The sequence below is a fragment of the Schistocerca nitens genome, chromosome 6, assembly GCF_023898315.1.
Source record: "Schistocerca nitens isolate TAMUIC-IGC-003100 chromosome 6, iqSchNite1.1, whole genome shotgun sequence".
In the NCBI taxonomy this organism is placed as follows: Eukaryota; Metazoa; Arthropoda; class Insecta; order Orthoptera; family Acrididae; genus Schistocerca; species Schistocerca nitens.
Window position 1 is genome coordinate 302,585,138 of NC_064619.1, and position 25,609 is coordinate 302,610,746.

General features: G+C 43.7%; 1 protein-coding gene across 1 annotated transcript in view; it reads right to left on the reverse strand.

The window, feature by feature from the left end:
- Positions 1-8,184: 8,184 nt before the first annotated feature.
- Positions 8,185-25,609, reverse strand: part of LOC126262998 (trypsin beta-like) — a 45,577-nt gene continuing 28,152 nt past the window's right edge. Inside the window, exon 2 of the mRNA XM_049959955.1 lies at positions 8,185-8,873. Within this exon, the coding sequence (XP_049815912.1) occupies positions 8,270-8,873 (604 nt within the window). The 3' untranslated portion in view covers positions 8,185-8,269. The remainder of the gene's footprint in view (positions 8,874-25,609) is intronic.

Here is a 25,609-nt window from a genome sequence, read left to right on the forward strand (position 1 = left end):
GTCATTACCTCCCTTTTCTGTTCTAGTCGCGTATGGTTCACAGGAAGAACGACTGCCGGAAAGCCTCCGTACGCGCTCGAATCTCTCTAATTTTACATTCGTGATCTCCTCGGGAGGTATAAGTAGGGGGAAGTAATATATTCGATACCTCATCCAGATACACACCCTCTCGAAACCTGGACAGCATGCTACACCGCGATGCAGAGCGCCTCTCTTGCAGAGTCTGCCACTTGAGTTTGCTAAACATCTTCATAACGCTATCACGCTTACCAAATAACCCTGTGACGAAACGCGCCGCTCTTCTTTGGATCGTCTCTATCTCCTCCGTCAACCCGACCTGGTACAGATCCCACACTGATGAGCAATACTCAAGTATAGGTCGAACGATTGTTTTGTAAGCCACCTCCTTTGTTGATGGACTACATTTTCTAAGGATTCTCCCAATGAATCTCAGCCTGGCACCCGCCTTATCAACATTTAATTTTATATTATCACTCCACTTCAAATCGTTCCGCACGCATACTCCTAGATATTTTGCAGAAGTAACTGCTACCAGTGTTTGTTCCGCTATCATGTAATCATACAATAAAGGATTCTTCTTTCTATGTATTCGCAATACATTACATTTGTCAATGCTAAAGGTCAGTTGCCACTCCCTGCACCAAGTGCCTATACGCCTGCAGATCTTCCTGCGTTTCGCTGCAATTTTCTGACACTAAATGTTATAAAAACTAAAAGTCTTAGATTTTCGTTATTAAAGTTTTTTTACTCTATGTATGACTTCATGACATAACAATGTTACCAAAATTACGTACAGGATAGTAAAATATTGACACTGGGTGTTCAAAACTGTGAAGCGAAATTCCTAACTATTGTAAGGTTCTTCAATGGTGAGACGGTTGACGACCACGTCTGGGGGTCGATAAAAATACAAACAAATTAAATACAATTGTGGCCAGAGATATTAATTACGCTAAAATGCTTAATTAAAATACTCAAAATTGAATGGGGGTCGGTAAAGAGAGATTGGAAAGAAGCACACAATTAAAAGAATTCATAACTCTAAAGTGGCTGATCAATCCTTTTAGTCAGATCGGACATCTCGCATTTCTGTTTCAATTATGCCTTCTAATCGTAAAAATGTTAACTACAGGTCATGGTTGAATGTACAAAAGAAATAGGAGAGCCGGGAACGACTGCAGTGCTGTGTTGGTATTTCGCGGGCGCGCGTGTTTTCCTTGCGTCGGCAGCGGAAGTGGCGGCTGTTGGCGCGAGGTGTGAATCTGAGAATCTATTCTAAATCTCTCTCGACTGTTAAACATCAGTTGGATACATTTCCTACGCCTTCAGTGAAGCCGAGACTCCTAGTTATTCTCTAGCTAGGTTAATTGACATGGTACACGCTATTTGTTGGCCTCAAATCACTCACAAGCGTTAACTGTCAGTGTTCGGTACGACTCTTTATACTAGGAGACTTTGCAGTTTAACTCTTTATGAGTTAAGACGAGCCTGTGAACAAGTGTTCACATTTTGACACTCGCAATCGTCTCAACACGGCGCAAGTCGCCTTGCTCAAGACTCGACGATTTGTGCAAGGTAAGAGCCAATTAGTCTGTCCGCAATTTGCCTTTATCAAAGCTGGTGGCCACGCGTTTTCTTTCTGGTCAATCAGAGCATTCGTACTTTGTCATAACTCCACTCACTAGAGCTTTTGTAGTATATCACTGACGACGTTTCTTTCTTAGGGCAGAGTTGAACTTTTGCTGTGTAGTACTAAGATAAACAGTTTTATCTTTCTTGCAAGTTTTTAATGCAGGTGGCTACAATGAGTCACCTATGTTTTGAGTTGGTTTTCTCTGGACATTTTATCCTCGGACGTTTTATCTGGCATCTTCCACCGTGTTCCTGTAGAAAGGCTTTACGAAGGGTCTTCGTTTAAAGCGGGGAGAAAGGTAGGCTTTTGCTGACAGCCTGCACAGTAGCGACCGGTGCCTCATTGTGTCCGATAGACGCCCCGTGGTGAAAGGTATCGGCCTACATGGGACGGGCATTGCCATCATAAAATTCTCTTTCCCTCAGAACTGCATGTCATAGAATCTCGTAGCTCGGGTCAGGGAAATTACTTGCATGCAATGACTAGTGTGAGTGTTAGTGGTTTATATTCAGAAAACGCTGGCATCAACATTTCAATAACATTAGTGCAATTCCGTGTACCTATGTCGTGTGACACATCGAGTAAACCGGATATTTTTCAGGAATTCAATCTAAGGTGTGTTATTTGCTTGACACCTTACAGGGAGCTTATGGAATACGATCAAGGACAGTGAACCCAAGGCATCTATCTGTTACAGATGTCACAGCGTTAATGTGTGGTCTGGAACTGACTTGCTGAAGGAGAAGGTGCTCTGTGTGTGGAGAAGCTCTTTGAAATCGTGCTTTCAGTTTTCTGACGGTCTCTCATGCACCGACATAGTTGAAGGACACAGCGCCACGTTACACGGTACAATTCAGAGCCCTCGAGAGGCAGAGTGTTGCAACTTGTGTCAGCGAAGTGGTGAAGTCGACCGAGTAATATGAATGATGTGTATTACCACAACTGATATTGGGAACATAATGAAATATTCAGAGAAATTATTTTTCTGTACCCCATCGTACGTACAGACGAATGACCGTCATACACAGAAATGGCAAAAGCCGTGGGATACCTCGAAATATCGCATCGGACCTCCTTTTGACCGGCACAGTGCAGAACTTCGACGTGGCATGGACTCAACAAGTCGTTGGAACCCCCAGCAGAAATATTGAGCAACGCTGTCCCTATAGCCGTTCATAATTGGGAAAGTGCGAAAATATATGAAAACAGGATCATAAGAAAAAAGTAACATAAATCAGAGCTCACAGGGAAAGAAATAGGTGTTCGTTTTTCTGCGCTCATTTCAAGAGTGGAGTAACAGAGAATTATTGTGAAGGTGGTTCCATGAAGCCTCTGTCAGAGAGATATGCAGTGCACGAATTTGTGCATGAACTACCCTCTCGATTATGTTCCATAAATATTCGATGGGATTCATGTTGGGCGATCTGGATGCCAAAATCATTCGCCCGAACTGTGCAGAATGGCCTTCAAACCAATAGTGAACAATTGTGGCCCGTTTTTTTGGAACATGAAGTTCATGAATGGCTGCAAATGGTCTCCGCGTAGCCGAACATAATCATTTTCATCCAATGATCGGCTCTGTTGGATCAGAGGACCCAGTCCATTCCACGTAAACACAGCGCACGCCATTATAGAGCGACCACCAGCTTACACAGCGTCTTGTTGACAATTTGGGTCCATGGGTTCGTGGGGTATCCGCTACACTCGATCCCAGCCATCAGTTCTTACCAACTGCAATCTGCCCAGCCCACAATCTTCCAGTGATCTATCGTAACTGATATAGTCACGAGCTTAGGAGAAGCGCTGCAGGCTTGTTGCGCTTGTAGCAAAGGCACTGGCGTTAGTCGTTTGCTGGCACAGCCTATTAACGCCAAATTTCGCAGCAGAGTCCTGACGAATACGTTTCTCGTTACTTCAGACACTTATTTCTGCGGTTATGTCACACAGTGGTACTTGTCAGTCAGCGCTGACAACTCTACGAAAACGCTGCTTTTTTTTTTACTTTATTGTTATTTTAAAACCTGTACAAATCAGGTAGGCTGGCAGCGGCACACTACGCCGCTCTTCAGCCATAGCGTTTATAATAGTATAAGAACGGAGAATGAGAATTAACAAAGTGACGGGCAAAAGAGAGAGGTCACAGAGACACAAAAAACACGGAGTCGTTCACACGTGACGATAACAACACTGAAAACACGTTGGCACGGCGCACAGAACACTGATGAATCCGACGGCACAAGTGAACGTAGTAGTGGGACGGCGGACACCAAAAACACTAAACGGCGTCACACACACGAGACACAGAAGGCGATGATCTCCGGCGCGCGAATGTTCACTATGCGTGTGCGAGTCCGGGGACCTGCCAAGAGAGGAGGAGGAGGAAGGGGAGTGGGAGAGCGAGAGGGGAGAGCAGATATGCCACGGGCAGGGGAGAAAGGGAGGAAGGGGGAGGGGAAGCCCGGGGGAAGAGGGGTGGAGGGAGGGGATGGGGGAAAAGGAAAGAGAAGGGAAGGGAAGAGAAGGGAGGGAGGGTGCCTAAGGAAAGGACACCGGAAGTGGGGGGTGGGGCAGGGTCAAAGTTGATAGGAGGGGTAGATGGAGGGGAGGAGGACATCATCAGGGAGGGGGAGCTGGCGGAAGCCACCTTGGGAGAGGGTAAGGAGGGTGGAGAGATGGAGACCGGGTGGGATGTGCAAATACAGGCGCGGCAGTGGGCGGGGGTGGGAGAGGATCGGGGAGACGAGCGGGTGAGGAGGATCGAGTTTGCGGGAGGTGTACAGGATCCGCATCCTTTCAAGGAAAAGGAGGAGGTGGGGGAAGGGGATAGGGGATGAGATTGTACAGGATCCGCGTGGGGGAGGGGAGACGGATGCGATAGGCGAGGCGGAGAGCATGACGTTCAAGGATTTGGAGGGATTTATAAAAGGTAGGGGGGACGGAGATCCAAGCCGGATGGGCATAACAAAGGATAGGGCGGATGAGGGACTTATAGGTGTGGAGGATGGTGGAGGGGTCCAGACCCCACGTACGGCCGGAGAGGAGCTTGAGGAGACTGAGTCGGGAGCGTGCCTTGGCTTGGATTGTCCGGAGGTGGGGAGTCCAGGACAGGCGACGGTCGAGGGTAATGCCAAGGTACATAAGGGTGGGAGTGAGGGCGATAGGACGGCCATAGATGGTGAGATAGAAATCAAGGAGGCGGAAGGAAGGGGTGGTTTTGCCTACAATGATCGCCTGGGTTTTGGAGGGATTGACCTTGAGCAACCACTGGTTGCACCAAGCGGTGAACCGGTCAAGATGGGATTGGAGAAAAAAATGGTTCAAATGGCTCTGAGCACTATGGGACTCAACTGCTGAGGTCATTAGTCCCCTAGAACTTAGAACTAGTTAAACCTAACTAACCTAAGGACATCACAAACATCCATGCCCGAGGCAGGATTCGAACCTGCGACCGTAGCGGTCTCGCGGTTCCAGACTGCAGCGCCTTTAACCGCACGGCCACTTCGGCCGGCGGGATTGGAGAAGGTGTTGGGAGCGCTGTAGGGTGGGGGCAACGGCAAGTAAGGCGGTGTCATCGGCAAACTGGAGAAGGTGGACGGGGGCTGACGGCGGCGGCATGTCCGCTGTGTACAAAAGGTACAGAAGGGGGGAGAGGACGGAGCCTTGGGGCACACCGGCAGAGGGGAAAAAGGTGTAGGAATCTGTGTCATGGATGGTGACATAGGAAGGACGGCGGGAGAGAAAGGAGCCGATCAGACGGACGTAGTTAATGGGAAGGGCGAAGGTTTGGAGCTTGAAGAGGAGACCGGAATGCCATACGCGGTCATAGGCACGTTCGAGGTCCAGGGAGAGGAAGATTGCGGAGCGACGGGAATTAAGCTGTTCGAAAACGCTGCTGCTCTCAGTCATTAAGTGAAGCCCAGTGCTTTGTCAGTGGTGAGAGGTACTGCTTGAAATTTGATATTCCTGGCACATTCTTGACACTGTGGATTTCGTAGTACTGAATTCCGTAACGATTTGCGAAATGGAATATCCCGTGCGTCTAGGTCCAAATGCCATTTCTTTTTAATTCCCGTCGTGCGGCTATAATCGGATACCTGAGTACAAATGACAGCTCCGCCAATACACAGCCCTTTCATACCTTGTGTACGCGATACTACCGCCATCTGTGTATGTGCCTAGCGCTATCTCACGACTTTTGTCACCTCAGTACAGTAAAATAAGAGGGATAAGAGTTTGTACCGGAAGACTGATTTTCTTTCCAGTCTGCTTTTCGAGGGAGGAACGATCGAGCAATGGTTCTATGAATCCTTCGTCAAAAAATTATGTGTGAACTAGAGAATACTCATTTAGAGTATGTAGCAGAAAATGTCATATGATAGTGAGACTGAAGTTGGTTCTATGAGGATAATACGCAAAAGATGGGGGAGCCAACTTGATCAAATCACAGCAAGGCATCATTTTACTGGAGGTTTCAGTCATATTGGCAAATCTGAGGCAAACCAAACTCAGACAAGTATGCGACATTGCTAAGTGTTCACCCTTATGGTGGTTCCAGATAGACGCAATTGTTAACAAAGGCTCTGCGATAAGGAAGTTCGGTCAATGATAATTGTTACTACAAGCGCCGGTGAGCGATATTTACTATTACATATTTAGGGTAAGGTGACGTTGTGTCCATCGCATCTACCGTTTGTCATTGCTGTAGCTACCGGATAAGTAAGTAGGGTCGCTAGTCCTGTGATTAATGTCCATCGCTCGTCACAAGAAGGAGTGTCTCAGTGGGCACGCCAACACCTAGGAAAAGCTGCAGGTCGGGGCAGACGATTATTATCACGGATGAATTCTTGCTTAGCTTGGAACTTTGCAGCAGACGTGTGTTGTTTTCGCGAGAAGCTGGAAATCGTTATGAGTCATCAGACACTTGAGAAAGGACGAAGCAGTGTCCGAGTTAAATATATTTTGTGGTGTCACCGCCAGACACCACACTTGTTAGGTGGTAGCCTTTAAATCGGCCGCGGTCCGTTAGTATACGCCGGACCCGCGTGTCGCCACTATCAGTGATTCCAGACCGAGCGCCGCCACACGGCAGGTCTGGAGAGACTCCCTAGCACTCGCCCCAGTTGTGCAACCGACTTTGCTAGCGATGGTTCACTGACAAATTACGCTCTCATTTGCCGAGACGATAGTTAGCATAGCCTTCAGCTACGTCATTTGCTACGACCTAGCAAGGCGCCATTACCAGTTACTATTGATCTTGTGATTAATGTATAGTCAAGAGCGACGTTCACCATTTATGGATTAAAGTTAAGTATTCCACCAGCTACGTCCGTCTTTTTCTAAATTATAATTTCCTTGTCCTGTTCCAGACCTCACGCCAGCCTGCGTGAGCTAAAACGCGTGCCTTTCGGCTTCCTCTTGTATCCCGGTGTTGGCTCTCCTGCCAACCAACAACATATTTTTTAGATGAACGCAGAGATCTCAAGACTTCCCAGGGTGAACAAAAAAAAAAAAAAGGGCGTTATTGACGCTTATGTACGAACTTATGCCTGTACAAGAGGTGTTCATTTCACCCTACAAGACGACAACACTCGACCACAGAGAGATCGTCTGTTGGACGAATATCTTTGCTAAAGGCTGGGATGTACATGAGAGTTTTTGCTCTCAGGCAGTTTGGTACTCGCAGATAGTACCCAAAGAACTGATTGCACTAGGGGCAAATTTTCCATGATAGTTGCTATCTGACAGTCCCCTGCGAGTACTTTTTGTAAGTGTCTGAGGTTATTGCGAGAGCAGATGTCGGAAGCTTTTACACACGGCTGGATGAGAGTGTCTTTGAGAACTGAGAGATCAATCTCTGTCGTACTTCTGTACGTGAAGGAAGAGGTTGCAATGGAAGAGCGTCGGGCTGCAGCTGCACGTCTAATATTTTTACTGACAAATAAAGAAGAATCCTAAGGAAATGCAATCCGAAAACAAAGGAAGTAGGTTACAGTACGCTTGTTCGCCCACTGCTTGAATACTGCTCAGCAATGTGGGATCCGTACCAGATAGGGTTGATAGAAGAGATAGAGAAAATCCAACGGAGAGCAGCGCGCTTCGCTACAGGATCATTTAGTAATCGCGAAAGCGTTACGGAGATGCTAGATAAACTCCAGTGGAAGACTCTGCAGGAGAGACGCTCAGTAGCTAGGTACGGGCTTTTGTTGAAGTTTCGAGAACATACCTTCACCGAGGAGTCAAGCAGTATACTGTTCCCTTCTACGTATATCTCGCGAAGAGACCATGAGGATAAAATCAGAGAGATTAGAGCCTACACAGAGGCATACCGCCAATCCTTCTTTCCACGAACAATACGAGACTGGAATAGAAGGGAGAACCGATAGAGGTACTCAAGGTACCCTCCACCACACACCGTCAGGTGGCTTGCGGAGTATGGATGTAGATGTAGATGTAGACGTAGATCCTATGTTTTCTGATACACATTAATATTCACTAGTAAGAGAAAGTTGGAAGACGTAACTGATTGCATAGTGTACTTTATTCAAAGCGATTTTTGCTTACATGTATGTAGAGAAGGACACGTAATTCAATACACTTGCAAAGTAGGTAAGCTAATTAGACTCCAGCATTCTCATAAATCCAGTAGCGCAAAGGGAAAATATAGGTGTAGATGCCAGGATAACCGGGTAGTCCACACCCGCTGCTCGCGGAGACGATTCCAACCTGCGTTGAACTGGACATCAGGGGACTGCCCTCGTCACCCACACAAACGTCCTTGCCGCCTTCACTCACTCCGGCACAGATCATGTTTCTGGTGAGATTGCCGTAGGTGGCATTGCACACGGCGGTGTCTATGATTTCGATATCGATGGCCCGGAGTTCAGAGGGGAGGCCGCCGTCAGGGGAGGAGGCGCCCCAGCCGGCGACCGTGGCGGGGCTCCCTGCTGCTGTCTCGTTCCAGCTGACGGATATGACCTGCACTCCGGGACCGAAGACGAAGTGCTCTAACACCCACAGCACGCCGATGTCGTAGTCGTGGCCATTGTAGTAGTCGTGCCGTCTTGCCAATTTGACGGTGTGCACGTAGCCGCCGCTGCCCCGGCTCGAACTGCCTGCTCGGAGTCGCATATTCTGGACGGCGCCGTCGACGATGCAACGGGCGGTAGTCAGCGCCCAGTAGCTGCTCAAGATGGACGCTCCACAGTCGCTGCTGCCGCCTCTGAAACACAAAAGAACGCCTACACTCGATTCCATAAAACAAGTCAAATATAAAAGTGACGATAGCTCAGGGTGTTATGCTCTGAGAGTTACTGACATGAAAATACGGTTCATAAAACGAATTGACACTATGTGATCAAAGGTATATGAACACATATTAGTGGACATTAATATGGGGAACATTTTCCAATTCATGACAGGGCGGACATAGTAGCCAGTATGTACGGGGTGACAATTATTAGCCGGCCGGGGTGGCCAAGCGGTTAAAGGCGCTACAGTCTGGAACCGCGCGACCGCTACGGTCGCAGGTTCGAATCCTGCCTCGGGCATGGATGTGTGTGATGTCCTTAGGTTAGTTAGGTTTAAGTAGTTCTAAGTTCTAGGGGACTGATGACCTTAGAAGTTAAGTCCCATAGTGCTCAGAGCCATTTGAACCATTTTTGACAATTATTGAACTACAGTAGAGCGTCGATTATCCGAAGTAATTGGGGGACATGGGTGTTCGGAAAACTGGTTTGTTCGGATAAACGAACTGTACATGTTTATTTGCCAAAAAGAAGCACTGTACAGTAAATTTATTCATAAAAACAGCCATCGCTTTTAGTATTACAAAGTAACATACAAAGGCATCTTCAGTAGGAATATATAGTATGTGGCACAGTTTCTTAAACAAAAATATCTACATATTACATGCGCATTTTGCATGAACAATACACACAGTAAACAAAATTAAAGTTTAAGAAAATCATTTATTTTGCTCTGTCTAAGCAAGCCTACACGCTTACGAGCAGCTAAGTCACGTACTTTTTTCATTACAGATATCTGAAACTGGTCACTTTCATCTTGGGCAGCACACAAGTGGTCGTAACAGAGAACAGAAGGTGACTGTTTGCACCATGAGAAGCTCTTCTTGGGGGCGCGCACTCCTTCAACCTGCGCGGAGCTTCACGCCTCAACTCTAAGCTGGCGCAGCTGTTACTGTGAACAGCTTTGATACTGCCGCTACTTCTACTGCCAGTGCCAAGCCGACAGAAGTGTGCTGATTGTTGAAATACAGCGACTGGCGGCTTGGCGGGTCAGCAGCGCCTTGTGAAGGCCCCATTAGAAGCAATGTTCCACCAGCGGTGGCCCAGTGCGGCGACTACAGTGGGAAACTTGGTTTGGGAGTGAGGGGGATGATGGACGGTAGGGTGGGAGAGTAACAGGTGCGAGCGAGTACACAGTTCGGTTAAGCGGTCGTTCGGTAGACCGACGTTCGGATAATCGACGCTCTACTGTATATGAAAAAAAAAAGCGTAAATTAGCTACAACCCACGGCGTGCACACACTTTATTCAACACGTAAACGTCACCAGAGATATTCGGATTTAGGTTATGACATGTTCGATATGCCTGCCACCTGTGCATGTCAGGATGTGGCTGGGGTGGAAGTGGGGTCTAAAAAAGAACAAGTGCTAATGTTTCAATTCCGGCCGGCAAACTGCCTCCCGTTTATTGAGAAAACATTTACTGATTGACCTAGCCGGGGTACATTACGTGAGTTTACCGGCCCTAATTCGCAAACAGATTGAGCCGGGGCTCGAAAAGTGCACGGAGGCAACCGGCCAATGCGTCTGATCTCGTCGGGGGCCTATCAGTAAAAGAGGACGATCCACACGCCTTGTCCGCGCAGCTCCGCGCGGTGGGCGCTCACACGTGATCTCCTTGACCTTTCTGACTGGCTGCTGTAGGAGCTCTGCCTAGGGAAGCGACGCTTCCCTAAGCGTCACCCCGTCAGCAGAAAGGTTGTTTGTTCGTCGAGCACGTGAACAAGCCCTGGGATAGCGGCACATACTGGAAAAATCTGATGTGTCGCCAACCCAGGGCCCGTGCACGGATTTGTGAAGATCCATTGCCATCCATAGCTCACGCATTTTTAAAAAAATTTCCCTTTTCTTTTATTGAAAATAAAGGACTCCCGTACTCAATCTGTCAGCACCTGTACACACCACTGGCAACGATGTAGGCAGACAAATAGCGAAATTCTGCATTACCCGCTGAAGTGTCGGAACATCGATGCTGTCGACAATCTCCTGAATGGTTGTTTTCATTTCAGTAATGGTTTTGGGGTTATTGCTGTACACCTTGTCTTTAATATAGCCTCACAAAAAGGAGCCGCATGTTTTCGGATCCGGAGAATATGGCGACCAATCGAATCCCATACCAGTGGCCTCCGGGTACCCCAGACTCAGAATGCGGTCCCCAAAGTGCTCCTCCAGGACATCAAAACTCTCCTGCTTCGATGGGGTCGAGCTTCGTCTTGTGTGAACCACATCTTGTCGAAATCAGGGTCACTTTGAATAATGGGAATGAAATCATCTTCCAAAACCTTCATGAACCATTCGGTAATCCCCGTATGCATGATGTGTAGGTATGTGGTGCTTTTTAGTGATTTACGTCAGGTTTTTTAGTTGTTTGCAGTTTATCATTGTATGATGTTAAATTGCAAACAACTAAAAAACCTGATGTAAATCACTAAAAAGCACCTGAAGATGAACCTCCAGGACTCGAAATGCATAGTGCAGTAAATAAACGCAACTTGTGACTGAAGGCGATTTGTTCTTCATTTTACGAAAGTAAAACAGTCGCGGACGAAACACTGAAAAACATTTTCTTTTTGTATTTTTTAAATCTTATGGGACTTAAATGCTAAGATCATCAGTCCCTAAACTTACACACTACTTAACCTAAATTATCCTAAGGACAAACACACACACCTATGCCCGAGGGAGGACTCAAACCTCCTCTGGGACCAGCCACACAGGTATACATTTTTTAAATAAGTATAAATGTAGATGTTGGTTCCTTCTAAATGTCAAATCTCCGGAAGTTCTTCGTGGATTGCTCTGAAATTTTGACACAACATTGCACACCATCTGGTATAAATGTAATATATAAGTGGAAACGTTATAAAGATGTAAATGTTGGTTTGTTCAAAATCGTTAACCTCCGAAAGTTCTTGATCGATTGTTTTGAAGTTTTGAAACAAAGTTAAATTCTTATAAGAGCGTGTTTTAGGTAACCAATTTTTTAATATACGTATTTCTTATTATATGAACACAAGAAAATAGTTAATGTAGAGTACTGAAATTTCGGGAATATTTTTGTCTAGGAAACATATGTATCTAATTAACATTGCAAGATCACAGATTAATGTAAGTGTGAGAGAAGTCATTGAAATTGTGAAATGTTGGTTCATTAATAACCGGTGTAACCGCCAGAATGTTGAATGCAAATATGTAAAAGCGCATGCATTGTGTTGTACAGAGGCGGGGTGTCAGTTTGTGAGATGGAGGTCCCATGCCTTCTGCATTTGGTCGCTCAATACAGGACCGGTTAATGCTGTTTATGGATGAAGCTGGAGTTTTCATCAGATGATGTCCCAGATGTACTCGACTGGCCCAGATCTGGTAACCGAACAGGCCAGTCCAACATGTCGACACTCTGTAGAGCACGTTGGTTTGCAACAGTTGTATGTGGGCAAGCGTTATCCTGTTGGAAAACACCCCCAGGAATGTTTCTCATGAATGGAGCATAATAGGTCGAGTCATCAGATTGATGTACAAATTTGCAGTCAGGGTGCATGGGATACTCACGACAGTGCTCCTGCTGTCTTATGAAATCTCACCCCGGAACATATCTCCAGCTGTAAGTCCTATGTGTCTAGCGAGCAAACGGATTTGTTGTAGGCCCTCAACTGGCCATCACTGACAACCCTAGCAGAACCAGCTTTCATCTAAAACACAGAGGACCTTCACTCTGCCCTCCAATGAAGTCCCGTTTGACATAATAGAAATCGAAAATTGCGCTGGTTTGGGGTCAGTGGAATGCGCACTACAGGTCATCTAACTCGCGGCTGTCCTCGAAGTAACTGGTTTGTAACAGTTCGTTGTGTCACTGCGTTACCAGCTGCAGCTCAAATTGCTGCTGCAGATGCAGTACAATGCAGCAGAGCCATACGCCAAATACGGTGTTCTTTTCTCTCGTTGCCGTCCGGAGCCCAGTCTTCTTGAGACCGTACATTCTCGTGGCCACCACTGCCATTAACCATGTACATTGGGTACATTCCTGCCAAGTCATTCTGAAGTATCGTAGAAAGAATATCCAGCTTCCTGTAGTCCTATTACACGTCCTTGTTCAAACACAGTGAGACGTTCGTAATGGTGTCTTTGTCACCTCAAAGCCATTCTTGACTAACAAAAATCTCAGAATGTCTCTTCCAGATTAGCTTCAAAGTTTTACACGTTACTGTAATAATAGTTTTGACACAAACCGACTATATACTTTTTAATATATAAATATATCAGTTAAATATTCAATAGAGAAACGTCGTTAGCAAACTGGAAAGTTATATTTATGAGTGGTTGGTTTATGATTACAATACCACTACAGAATCTGAATTTGCAATAGCAATAAGCAAGGCTTGAGGTTAGAGAGAGGGAGGAAGACGGGACAGAAAGTGGGATGGGACGAACTGAATATTGGAAACGGGAAGGAGGAGATGGATGGAGAGAGGGAGCAGGAGGAGATGGAGAGAGGAGGGGAGACGAGAAGATGAACAAGAAAGGGGAAGAAGGTGATTGATTGAGAGAGAGGGTGAGAGAGGGGACAGGAGGTGTTGGGGAGAGGAAGGGGAAGGAGAAGTTGAACAGGGAGTGCGGCAGAAGGTGATGAACAGAGAATGGGAGCAGGAGGAAGAGATGGACAAAGAAAGTAGTAGGGGTAGAGGAACAGGGACCGGGGAAAGAAGGCAAGTAGGATATATATATATATCCATTTCCCATACAAATTACAAACGTGTTCTTTCTGTTTTAGCTGGCCGGTGTGGCCGAGCGGTTCTAGGGGCTTCAGTCTGGAACCGCGCGACCGCTACGGTCGCAGGTTCGAATCCTGCCTCGGGCATGGATGTGTGTGATGTCCTTAGGTTAGTTAGGTTTAAGTAGTTCTAAATTATAGGGGACTGATGACCTCAGACGTTAAGTCCCATAGTGCTCAGAGCCATTTGAACCATTTTTGAACCTTTCTGTTTTCTTTTCTTTTTTTTTTTTTGTATTTAAGGAGACTGAGCCACAGCAAAGCAAGGCTGAGTACACCAAGTCCTCAATAATAAACTGAAGAAGCAAGCCCTATTCCTATAGTACCCAGTGAACAACAGACACAGACCGAAAAGGAAATGGCACAGTTTAACTTTTGCAGACAAAATTTGAATCAGGATAAGCAACATTTTAAAAGAAAACGGTTTATATGTCATTTTCCATGTCCCACAGACGGTAGGTAGATGCCTCTTCAATCCAAAAAATAAACACATAGTAGTCATGAAAAGTGGGTTCTTCAAGACCACCTGCAGAGATTGTCAGTCTTGCTATATTGAACAGACTGCACTAAGTTCAGAGAACGCCACAGAACTTGGAGACTGCATAAACGACAACCAAAAATACATAATACATGTAAAAGTCCTTCACATAGAGAGAAAGGGTTCACAGTTCAATGTATGTTTAGTCATAGTTATTGTGTATGCTGTCCTAGTGAATTTTTCAAATCCATTTGTAATTTGTTAGAATTGTCAACATAGATAACTTTTAAAGTGTATCTTTGGGTGGTTCCCATCTACGACATCAGTTATCTACTGGAACCTCCCCACGGGTTTCACCCTAACATTGGTGGGTTGGCTTGTGTGTGTCTGTTTGATCCATTGACCTACGCAGGCGGGAGCTAAGCTCTCGGCAGGGTCACCCACTCCAGAATGGTCAGTTGGTGAGAGACCGGACAAAGAGTAGTCCTCCTATAGGACTTCCTTCTTGAGAGTTCGTGGGTGGCAACCACATGGGACCTTAGCTAAGTATGATATTAATTCAAATTCCTTGCGTCGGGCTTCTTGTGTTTTGCTATCATTCTCCGATGGCCATCTCTTGTTTTTTCGACCCCAAAGACATTAGGGAGCGAGGCATGAAGGTGTCTTTCACTTTCCTTTCATACCTATAGCGTCGGAGGCGGCGGAGAAAATGGATTTCAGTACGGCGCCAAAGACGGGAAAGGGACATTGTAGCGTCTGTTCTCAGAGAGGCTGCTACATTGCTAGAGAAGGTGTGGGATGAGAGATGTACATGGGGGAAGGAGGAAGGTGATGGATATAGGGTGAAAGAGGAGATGCACAAAGGAGAGGGGAGGAGGAGAGGGATAGGGAGAGGTGGGAGAAGGAGATAATGACATGGATCCAATTCCCGAACACATTTAGCATTTGCGAAGCATTGCCGGTTTCGTTAGTTTTACATAATTATAGATTAGGTTCATTATGATAGTTAATCGCAGATATTTTGATGATGACATGTTAACATTAGCGTAACGTGGTGTAAGTGTAACTCATTTCTACATCTACTGTTATCTGTTTGTGTCGGTAGAGCAGTAGGCTAGTAGCTCCTAACACACACACACACACACACACACACACACACACACACGCACGCACACGCACATCGAAAACATCACGAACCAACCGGTCGTGTGAGCCGAATTTTATCAGTAGGGTCAACATTTATTCTAATTTTATCACTCATGATCACACGACCAACTTATAAGCTTTTATTACTTCCAGGTAGCCAAATTGCAGAACGGTAGTAGTGCTACATACATCGCTTATATGTTCTATACTCGAAATCTTTAATAGGAAGTAGTTGAAGTCTGTTCAACGCATTGTTTCTTTAAGGATTAACCGTCCTTATACAGAATTTTTCGATTTTTGATATATTACTGTAATAAGTACGTTTATCTTAACACCTTCAGAATAACAAGATTCTGGCTGCTGTTGTTATGATCTTCAGACCAAAGACTGGTTTGATGCAGTTATCCTTGCACCTCTATCCTGTGCAAGCCTCTTCATCATTCTGAATCTGATTACTTTATTGAGCCCTTTGTCTCCCTCTACGATTTTTAACCCCCCCCCCCACCCTCTAGTATTAAATTAGTGATCTCTTGATGTCTCAGAATGTATCATACCAACTGATCCCTTTTTATAGTCAGGCTGAGCTACAAATTTCCTTCCTCCCAAATTCTATTCAGTACCTCCCCATTAGTTACGTGATCTACCCATCTAATCTTCAGCATTCTTCTGTAGCTCCATATTTCAAAAGCTTCTATTCTCCTCTTGTCTAAATTGTTTACCGTCCATGTCTCACTTCCATACAAGGCTACACTCCATACAAACACTTTCAGAAAGACTGAGTCTATACTCGATGTTAACAAATTTCTCTTCTTCAGAAACGTTTTTCTTGCCAGTGTCGGTTTACATTATGTGCTCTGCACTTCGATCATCATCAGTTATTTCGATGCTCCAGTACCAGAACTGATCTACTACTTAAAGTGTCTCATTTCTTAATCTAATTCCCTCAGCATCACTTCATTTAATCGGACTACTTTCCATTATCTTCGTTCTGCTTTTGTTGATGTTCATCTTATATCCTCCTTTCAGGACACCGTCCATTCCATTCAACCGCTTTTCCAAATCCTTTGCTGTCTCTGACAGGATTACCATGTCATCGCCAAACCTCAAAGTTTTTATTTCTTCTCCTTTGAAATATAATTCCTACTCCAAATTTTTCTTTTGTTTCCTTTACTGCTTGCTCAGTGATCGAATTACATCGCGATAGGCTACAACCGTGTCTCACTCCCTTCTCAACACTGCTTCCCCTTCTTGCCTCTCGACTCTTATAATTGCCATCTGGTTTATGAAAATATTGCAAATAGCCTTTCCTCCCTGTATGTTACCCCTGCCACCTTTAGAATTTCAAAGAGAGTATTCCAGTCCACATATGCTATAAACGTAGGTTTGCCTTTCCTTAACCTGTTTTCCATGAGAAGTCGTATGGTCAGTATTGCCTCACCCGTTCCTACATTTCTCTGGGATCCAAATTGATCTTCCCCGAGGTCGGTTTCCACCAGTTTTTCCATTCTTCTGTAAGAAATTTGTGTTAGTATTTTGCAACCATGACTTGTTAAACTGTTAGCGCGGTAATTTTCAGACTTGTCAGCGCCAGATTTCTTTGAAATTAGAATTACTATATTCTTCTTGAAGTCTGAGGTTATTTCGCCTGTCTCATATATCCTGCTCACCAGACGGAAGAGATTTGTCATGGCTAGCTGTCTCAAGGCCGTCAGTAGTTCTAATGGAATGTTGTCTACTCCAGGGGCCTTGTGTTGACTTAGGTCTTTCAGTGGTCTGTCAAATTCTTCACGCAGTATCATCTCATCTTTATCTACATCCTCTTCCATTTCCATAATATTGCCCTCAAGTACATCTCTCTTGCATAGACCGTCTGTATACTCCTTCCACATTTCTGGTTTCCCTTCTTTGCTTAGGACTGGTTTTCCGTAGGAGCTCTTGATATTCATACAGGTGGTTCTCTTTTCTCCAAATGCCTTATTAATTTTCCTGTAGGCATTAGCTGTCTGTCCCCCTGGAGATACATGCTCCTAAATCCTTACATTTGTTGTCTAGTCAGTCCTACTTAGCCATTTTGCATTTCCTGCGTCAATCTCAGTTTTTTGACGTTTGTATTTCTTTTCGTCTGCTTCATTAAGTGCATTTTTACATTTTCTCGCTTTCTTTTGGTACCTGTTTCATAAATCTGTGGATAGTTAACATGTCTGTGTACCATATTAGTGATCCATCCGATTCTCTTACAACTGATTCGCACCGTAGCTTAGAGCAGCAGTTCCCAACCATTCTTAGACCATCATCCCTAAGCGCAATCGGACACTAGCTACTGTCCAAGCCTTCCTCCCCCCCCCCCCCCCCACCTCAGCATTGCCGTCTGTTGGCCTTCACCCTTATTAACACCAACTTTAGCACCTAACTAAACTACAGAATGAAAGACTTTTCTTGGAACACATCTGTTTTTAAAATGAAGTGTGTGTGTGTGTGTTAGGATGAATGACGAGGGAATTCGTGGTGCCTTTTTACAAAGCATACTTCCCCTGCATTACTCCTCTCTATCCGTGCACTTGCTTGATCTGCACACTGTAACCCCATTTAAAATCAGACAAATTCAGATGTGTGCACGATATTTACTGTTTGTAAATTACTTCTGAACTGGCAGAAATTGGATGACTTCAGGCTGTTAATGCTTTGTGTCTAACCACTCTGGTAATGATAATAATAATAAAAGTGTTCAAATGGTTCTGAGCACTATGGGACTTAATATCTATGGTCATCAGTCCCCTAGAACTTAGAACTACTCAAACCTAACTAACCTAAGGACATCACACAACACCCAGTCATCACGAGGCAGAGAAAAATCCCTGACCCCGCCGGGAATCGGACCCGGGAACCCGGGCGTGGGAAGCGAGAACGCTACCGCAAGACCACGAGCTGCGGACAATAAAAGTGTCTACAGCACTATAGTAGCCCTTATGTAGTTACGCTGTGTCGTGCTGTCAGTTCATTTATCTGTTTCGAAGCGACTACTGGACTACTGCATGTACTATCTACAGCTTGGAGAAGACACTTTCTTGAGATATTTGTAAATTGTTACGCGTATGTCTCACTTTTACCATCAACGTACAGAACAAAGCACAACATATGCGTGTAGTGGTGGGCTATGTTAGGAACCTATAACCTCCACCGCACTAATGCTGCTGACAGAAAAAAAGTAATTACTGATAGCTGATATCATCGATATTAAACTCTTGCAAAACTATGATAATAGTAATAATCTTTGGAAAATAATTTAGCTTCGTGACTGAACCAGAATAGAATCTTTCAGTTTTTGCCCCTCAGAAAATTTCATTCTACGGTTTAGCGGGTAATTACCCCCACGTTGGGAAGCACTGGTCTAGATGAAGTGGACTGTGGAACATGTTTTTTATTTCATTTTAATTCTTGTGCTCTATGCATGTTGAGAATCTTGCATGAAAGGGACGTTCTAAGCTGCGCGCTGCACTGCAGTTTTTCTCCCCAGGTCTTGCTGCACGAGGCTTGGTAGGGTTTTCTTTACCTCTTACTGGACGATGCTAGGATGGCCCCACTAAAACAATGGTCTGAAAGAACACCTGCACATTCCTGAGTGGCCCATGTGACACGCGGAGTATACAAGATCTAATATGTGAGGTTTTCCGACGATTTTTTGGGCGAGTCATTTCATTGGATCTTCTAGGTTCGCTGTGGAAGCTTTTTGTATGTTAAAGAACATTTTTCCGCTGTTACCGAAGGCGGCAAGAACGTTTTCCTGTCGCACTTTTTCGCAGTCTCCGATTGTGTCAGTGCTTCACGCGTGGATGCCGAATTGCGCTTTGGAGAGAAGTTAGATGGCAGCTGGTACAAGAGAGAAGAACAGTGAGAATGGAGCAGTCGTTAGGCAGACGGGCAGTAAGCCGCCAGCAGAGAGGAGAAGAAGACGCCGGAAGTAGCGAACGCTCGGACTTGTCGCTGCTGCTAGCTGAATGTGTAAGTCGGAGTGTAACTGCAAGTTGGTCTTAGCAGGAGGGTAATACGTGAAGGAACCTGATAACATCAGCGCTTTTGGGAATAAAGATTGTTCGTATCCGTCCAAATTAGTATTCGTTATGAGAAGACAGTCATAGCGAGTCAATTGTGACGCCATGATTATAATCTGGGAATATGGCCTGGATACAGATGTGGAAAAGTACAGGCTTACAGTAACACATCCCGTTACCGTAAATCAGTGCCTCAGCTCAACCTTGCTCCTCCAGTTAAAATTTATGCTCGACTGATAGAACTTTTCGTTAATGCACCCTCACGTGCAACCACATCCCTTTCCACTGCAGAACAGTGCATGCTAAGTACAGGCTCGGTTAATAATCCATCCAATGTTAGATTCCAATTCATTCAGTCTCAATGGGTGTTATGCTGATCACATTGCAAATTAGATTCATTTCTCATAAAAATTTCGTATGGGACAGTAGCATTTAATCAACCATTACTATTTTTTTCATTAATTGAATGTTATACATTCAGTTAATGTCAATAAATTGTTAGTTTGAGATCCACTTTTTCAGAACCAGATTATCTCATCTTGAACACTATCCTATTCTCATATTACCATTGGAAATCGAAAATATGGAAGGTGGGAAAATGTTTTTGAAAACAACGTTGTCGTCTCCATAATGCTGCAATGAGTCGAGCATATTACTTAGGGAGTGTTAACCTGAGACAAGATTCTTTTATTTTCAGGGCTTAAAATTATTTATAAATTATTTAGAACTACGTATGGATATGCCACTTGCGTTGAATGACAAATTAAACATAAAAAGAGAGAGGACATTTGATAGAAACATTTTTGCTGTGTTGTTTAGGGAAGGAAGTAGTAAGAGATACTGGTGTCGTATCGCTTTTGATTTCGCCAATCACAGTCCTCAGTCTCTCCACCAGTCAGGGGTAAAACAACACAAACAGCACCATTCATTCATGGTGATCCTGCCAGGATAGTGCTTCGTGGCATCTTGTGTTTTCTGTAGTCAGACAAGATAAGGAAAGAGAAACATAACTTAGGTATACTAATATAATTAATGTGTTTTGCTTTAAGCATGTGTAAGGCAATTCTGCATTATCTACGCATTAAAATATTCAGCGTTGTACAATATTGCTGTCCAGAACATGGAGTCTGCCTCTGGTATAATATTAAAAAGATGTTTAAAAGTTTTATCAAGTTTAATTATTTCCTTGAAAGTAAAATATATTTGCCTAAAATTATATCAAGTTGAATTATTTCTGTGAAAGTGAAAGATAATTGCATATGTCTGTATTTAATCATCGTTAGAATGATATGTAAAAATGGTGCTGTATTGAAAAAGTGCCGCACGGGATTAGCCGAGCGGTCCAAGGTGTTGCAGTCATGGACTGTGCGGCTGATCCTGGCAGAGGTTCAAGTCCTCCCTCGGGCATGGGTGTGTGTGTTTGTCCTCAGGATAATTCCGGTTAAGTAGTGTGTAAGCTTAGGGACTGATGAACTTAGCAGTTAAGTCCCATACGATTTCACACACATTTGAAAATTTAAAAAAAATGATTGTTTATGAACAATAGCATAAATTACTTGCCTCTGAATTGTATACACACAAATCTCTGTATTTCATAGATCAAATACTCTACTCCTAATACATATATGGTAATAATTTCTTCTCTCTCTCTCTCTCTCTCTCTCTCTCTTTCTCTCTCTCTCTCTCTCACACACACACACACACACACACACACACACACACACACACACAGAGAGAGAGAGAGAGAGAGAGAGAGAGAGAGAGACAGAGAGATACGACAGTAAATGGTCAATGGGAAATGGTTAGATGGCAAACAGTGAACAAAAATGGTAAATGATGAATTTAAATAGTAAATCGTAAATAGTGAATGGTTGATGGTTAACAGTAAATGGTGAGTGGTAAATGGCACACAGCAATAGGCAAATGGCAAGTGGGAAATGGCAGATAGTAAACAGTAAATGATAAATGGTAGATGGCAAATGGTGGATGGTAAAGTGTGAAGTACAAACAGTGAATGGTAAATAGCAAACAGATAGAAAATGGTAAGCTGAAAATCGTAAATGGTGAACAGTAAACAGTGAACTGTAAACAAAGAACAATAAATGGAGAGGTAAAAGGTGGACAGTAAATAGAAAACAGTACACCTCAAATGGTAAATGGCAAACAGTAAAAGGTAAACAGTAAATGGAAAACAGTGAGCAATGTATGCTAAATGACGAACTATAAACGGTAAAGGGTAAATGATGAATGGTAAAAGGCGCACAGTGAACAGTAATTAGAAAATTTTAAATCTCAAATGGTAAAGCTCAAATGGTAAATGGTGAATGGTAAATGGTGAACAGTAAATGGTGAATAGTTAATGGTAATTGGAAAATGATGAAGAGTAAACAGTGAATGGTAAATGGCACATAGTGAAAAACGAGCGGTAAATGGCAAACTGAATGTTGAATGGTGAACAGTGAACAGTAAATGGTTTACAGTAAACAGCAAATGGTGAGCGGTAAACAGTCAAGGGCAAATTGCGATTGGTGAGTGGCAAATGGCAAGTGGTGAACAGAAAATAATAAACTGCAAATAGTAAATGGTGAACAGAAAAATGTGAATGGTAAGCACTGAGTTGCAAATGATAAATGGTAAAAGGTGCATAGTGGAGAGTAAGCTGCAAATGAAACCTCAAACACTAAATGGCAAATGGTTAATGATAAATGGTGAATGGTAAACTTTGGATTGAAAATGGTGAATGGTAAACAATGAACAGTAATGGTAAGTGTAAACAATGATTGGTAAATGCTGAGCAGTAAACAGAGAATGGTAAATGGTGCACATTAAATGGGCAATGGCAAGCAGTAAATGGCAAATGGTAAATGTGAGAGGTTCCATGCCCTCTTTTGCATGTCACCTCTCATTTTTATCAATTTTATTAATGTTTTATGTCACTGAACGGTGGTAACAGACCTAATAAAATTATTGTAATGAGAGTATTTGTACTGAGATCTCAAAATACTTTTCACTTGGTTCCTATGCATGCTGGGTTACTTCCCATGGTGGCCTGTGCGAGGCAAGCACCGGAGGATGAGGCACACTGCGTTTCCGGTTGGGGACTATACTTCTGCGAATACTGAGAGTGTTGTTGTACATCAATGGGCTTAAGCGCCTGGCGGAATGACTGACATCGGTCGAATTTCGCCTATTGTATGCAGGACGAAACAACCTGCGAGACGTCTGAGTGTCGCCACAGTTTATGTGTTTACTGTTCCAGCGCGTCCGGAACAAAGACAGCTGGCACTGCCTGACTGCATTGCCTTGTGATTCTGCTCGGCGGGACTGTCTGGCGCCGGATGGCCGACGGTCTAGGAATGTTGTTTTCGTAGCTGGTCAAATGGTAGGTTCAGTGCCCTCAGCTGAATAACAGAGACATGATTGGTCAACTTAAACAGAGGCTAGTTGACGTCATAAAGCCATGCTTGAAATTAGAGGGAAGGGTCGCTATTGGCGCGAATGATGTTCTGAGACAGTGGGATAATTTTGGAATCAGCACTGAATGCTGATTCGCGGATTTCGAGGATAGTAGGGAGTTGAGCAATGTTGGCTTCGCTCTTGCGTTGCGCGGAGCATTCGGGCTCTGATCTTCATCGGAGTCGGACGGTCTTGCGACTTAGTCGCAACTTTTTGGCAAAAATTAGAATTCTCGGACAGACTTCGAGGCGAAAGGGTTGTAACAGAGTTGCTAAACAGCATAAGTCAGCGCCTATATCATCAGAAAGCTGCCTACCGACGACCTGCTACAGATTTCAGGATTGGTAAAATATTTTGCCGCTCAAGCATTGTGGGATCTATCAATTTTATACAGAAGTCCCCAACAGCAAGAGCACTCGCTTTGCTACAAGTCCACCTTGCGTGTTTCTCCATGTGATCCCTTTTGTGCTCTCACTACTGATCGCGATACTGCAGTATAGTCGGGAGAGTAATATTTGATTCATTAGGACCTCCAGTCATTATCATCAATCCATTGCATCACAGAGAGTAGGACACTCTTGTTCTCGAGCCAACTCTTATTCTCAGATCAGCATACCCTACCCTTTAACCCACTGTTTGTGTCGGTAGTCAAATGCCTTTATGTTCTACTGTATAATAAATCTCATTGTAATATTTAATCCGCATATCATTTCGTAGATATATGCAAAATCCCATTTCCTGTTTTTATTATGATAAAGTTCTCTTTTTTTTCTCTGAGTAGATTACGATTTTTATTAAATTATTGTGAGTGTGCACGCCTTATTTTGCCTATTAGCAGGGTCCACCATCATTTCCTTTCGTTACCGTTTTGCACATAATTAATTAGGTGGTAGCTAAGGAGGGGGTCGAGTGCATGTTTAGTTCTCATGCACCTCGCAAATGATGAATGGTAAAGAGTTAAATGAAAAATGGAGCAGTATGGTCAATGTAAAGAATGATGGGCAGCTGAAAATGATGGTCAGTCAGTGTGAGATGATGATCAGCAGAATTGTAATAACTGTCCCAAAATACCTGTTGCATTGACTCAACCATCAACATTGTGAGCTGCTGTATGCCCTACTTCCAGATCTCTGTACCCTGTTCAACCAAATTCCGGACCCCCTAATACACGAAAATCCGTGGATGCACTGGGAATCAAATCTGGTCCTTCCGCACTGATGGCAGTGGCACTAACCACTCGTCAGTTTTTGTATATGTAATATGTAAAATATGGTGATAATGATGATGATAATGAATGATGGTCAGTGGGGGATGAAGATCAATGGGGAATGGTGGTCAGTTGTCAATGGAAAATATTGGAGAATGAGTATCAGTAAAATTTTAGAAAACTCCCGCCCCCGCTCCCCCCCCCCCCCACCCCCCCCACCCCCCGGCCTCCCCAAAAACTGTAACAAATTGTAGCCAAACCTTAACAAATTCCCCAAAATTGTTACAAATTGTCTCAGAGTTGTAACAAATTTTCCTGAAATTGTAACAGATTTGCCCAATACTGTGATAGTTTTCACCAAATTTTAGTAAATTTCCTTGAAATCGTGACACATTTCCCCAGACTGTAGTAAATTTTCTTCGGATTTTAACAGTTTCCTGGAAATTGCTCCTAAAAGCGTAAGAAATCGTCTGAGAACTGAAACAAATAGTCGATAAGTGATACAAAAAATTGCCCACTGCAGTGTTTCATCATTTAAAATTTATGTCACATTTGTGTGTGAACAAAATCTTTCACATCTTTACACCACCGCTTGGTCATTAAATGTCATCCCACAACATTAAAAAAAGTTCAATATTTTGTGCCAATTTCAGAAAAAGTATAAATACTTGAGCACACACACACACACACACACACACACACACACACACACACACACACGCATATGCATGACTACACCACAGATGGTTTGGTTATCAGTGTAGGCTCACTTGGTGAGAGACAGAGAACCAGTGCAGTGTGGAGAGTAATCCCTGCACGTCTTGGCTGTCCTGATGAGACACACAATGCAGCCAGCTCTATTACAAGAGAGAGAAGACGAAAACTCAAAACAATAGAAAATACTCAAGACATAATTTTTTATAATTTTTTTCGTACAATGATTCTACATACAATGTATTGTCATTCAATGTTTTAAAATCCAACTTTTTTCACTAATTGAAGAATTACAGTGGATCACTAAATTTCCATTCATGTAATGAGAACATGAGTTTAAGCAGAGTGGTGGCATTCACTGCAAATTACAATTTACATTTTGCAAGTATTTACATTATTTAAGGTATTAACAATATTTACAATTTTAGATGTATTTACATTATTTACAAAAATATTCTCACAGTTCTTACCCTAAGCCGCTGTATTGATCTTACCAGGCAGTATCAAATGTTTATCGTCTTGTGCAGATAAAGTATGTAATAATCGAAACAATAAGTTTGTTGGACTGAATTGTGTGCTGCACAGTCTTTTTTCAATATCATTTAACAAACATTCCTGATAATTAAAAATGGTAATTTATATTGCCCATGAGTATTTCAAGCCTTTTGCTCTAAGCACTATGCGTTGGGTTTAATTTTTGAGAGCGTTCAATTTTGCTCTCAACCCTATGAATCCAGTGCTAATTTCTCCTCACAATTAATCATTCATTAAACCCACTTTGCTTTTGTGGACATGTGGGACATTATAAATGCTGCATAATGTGGAATGTCAAAC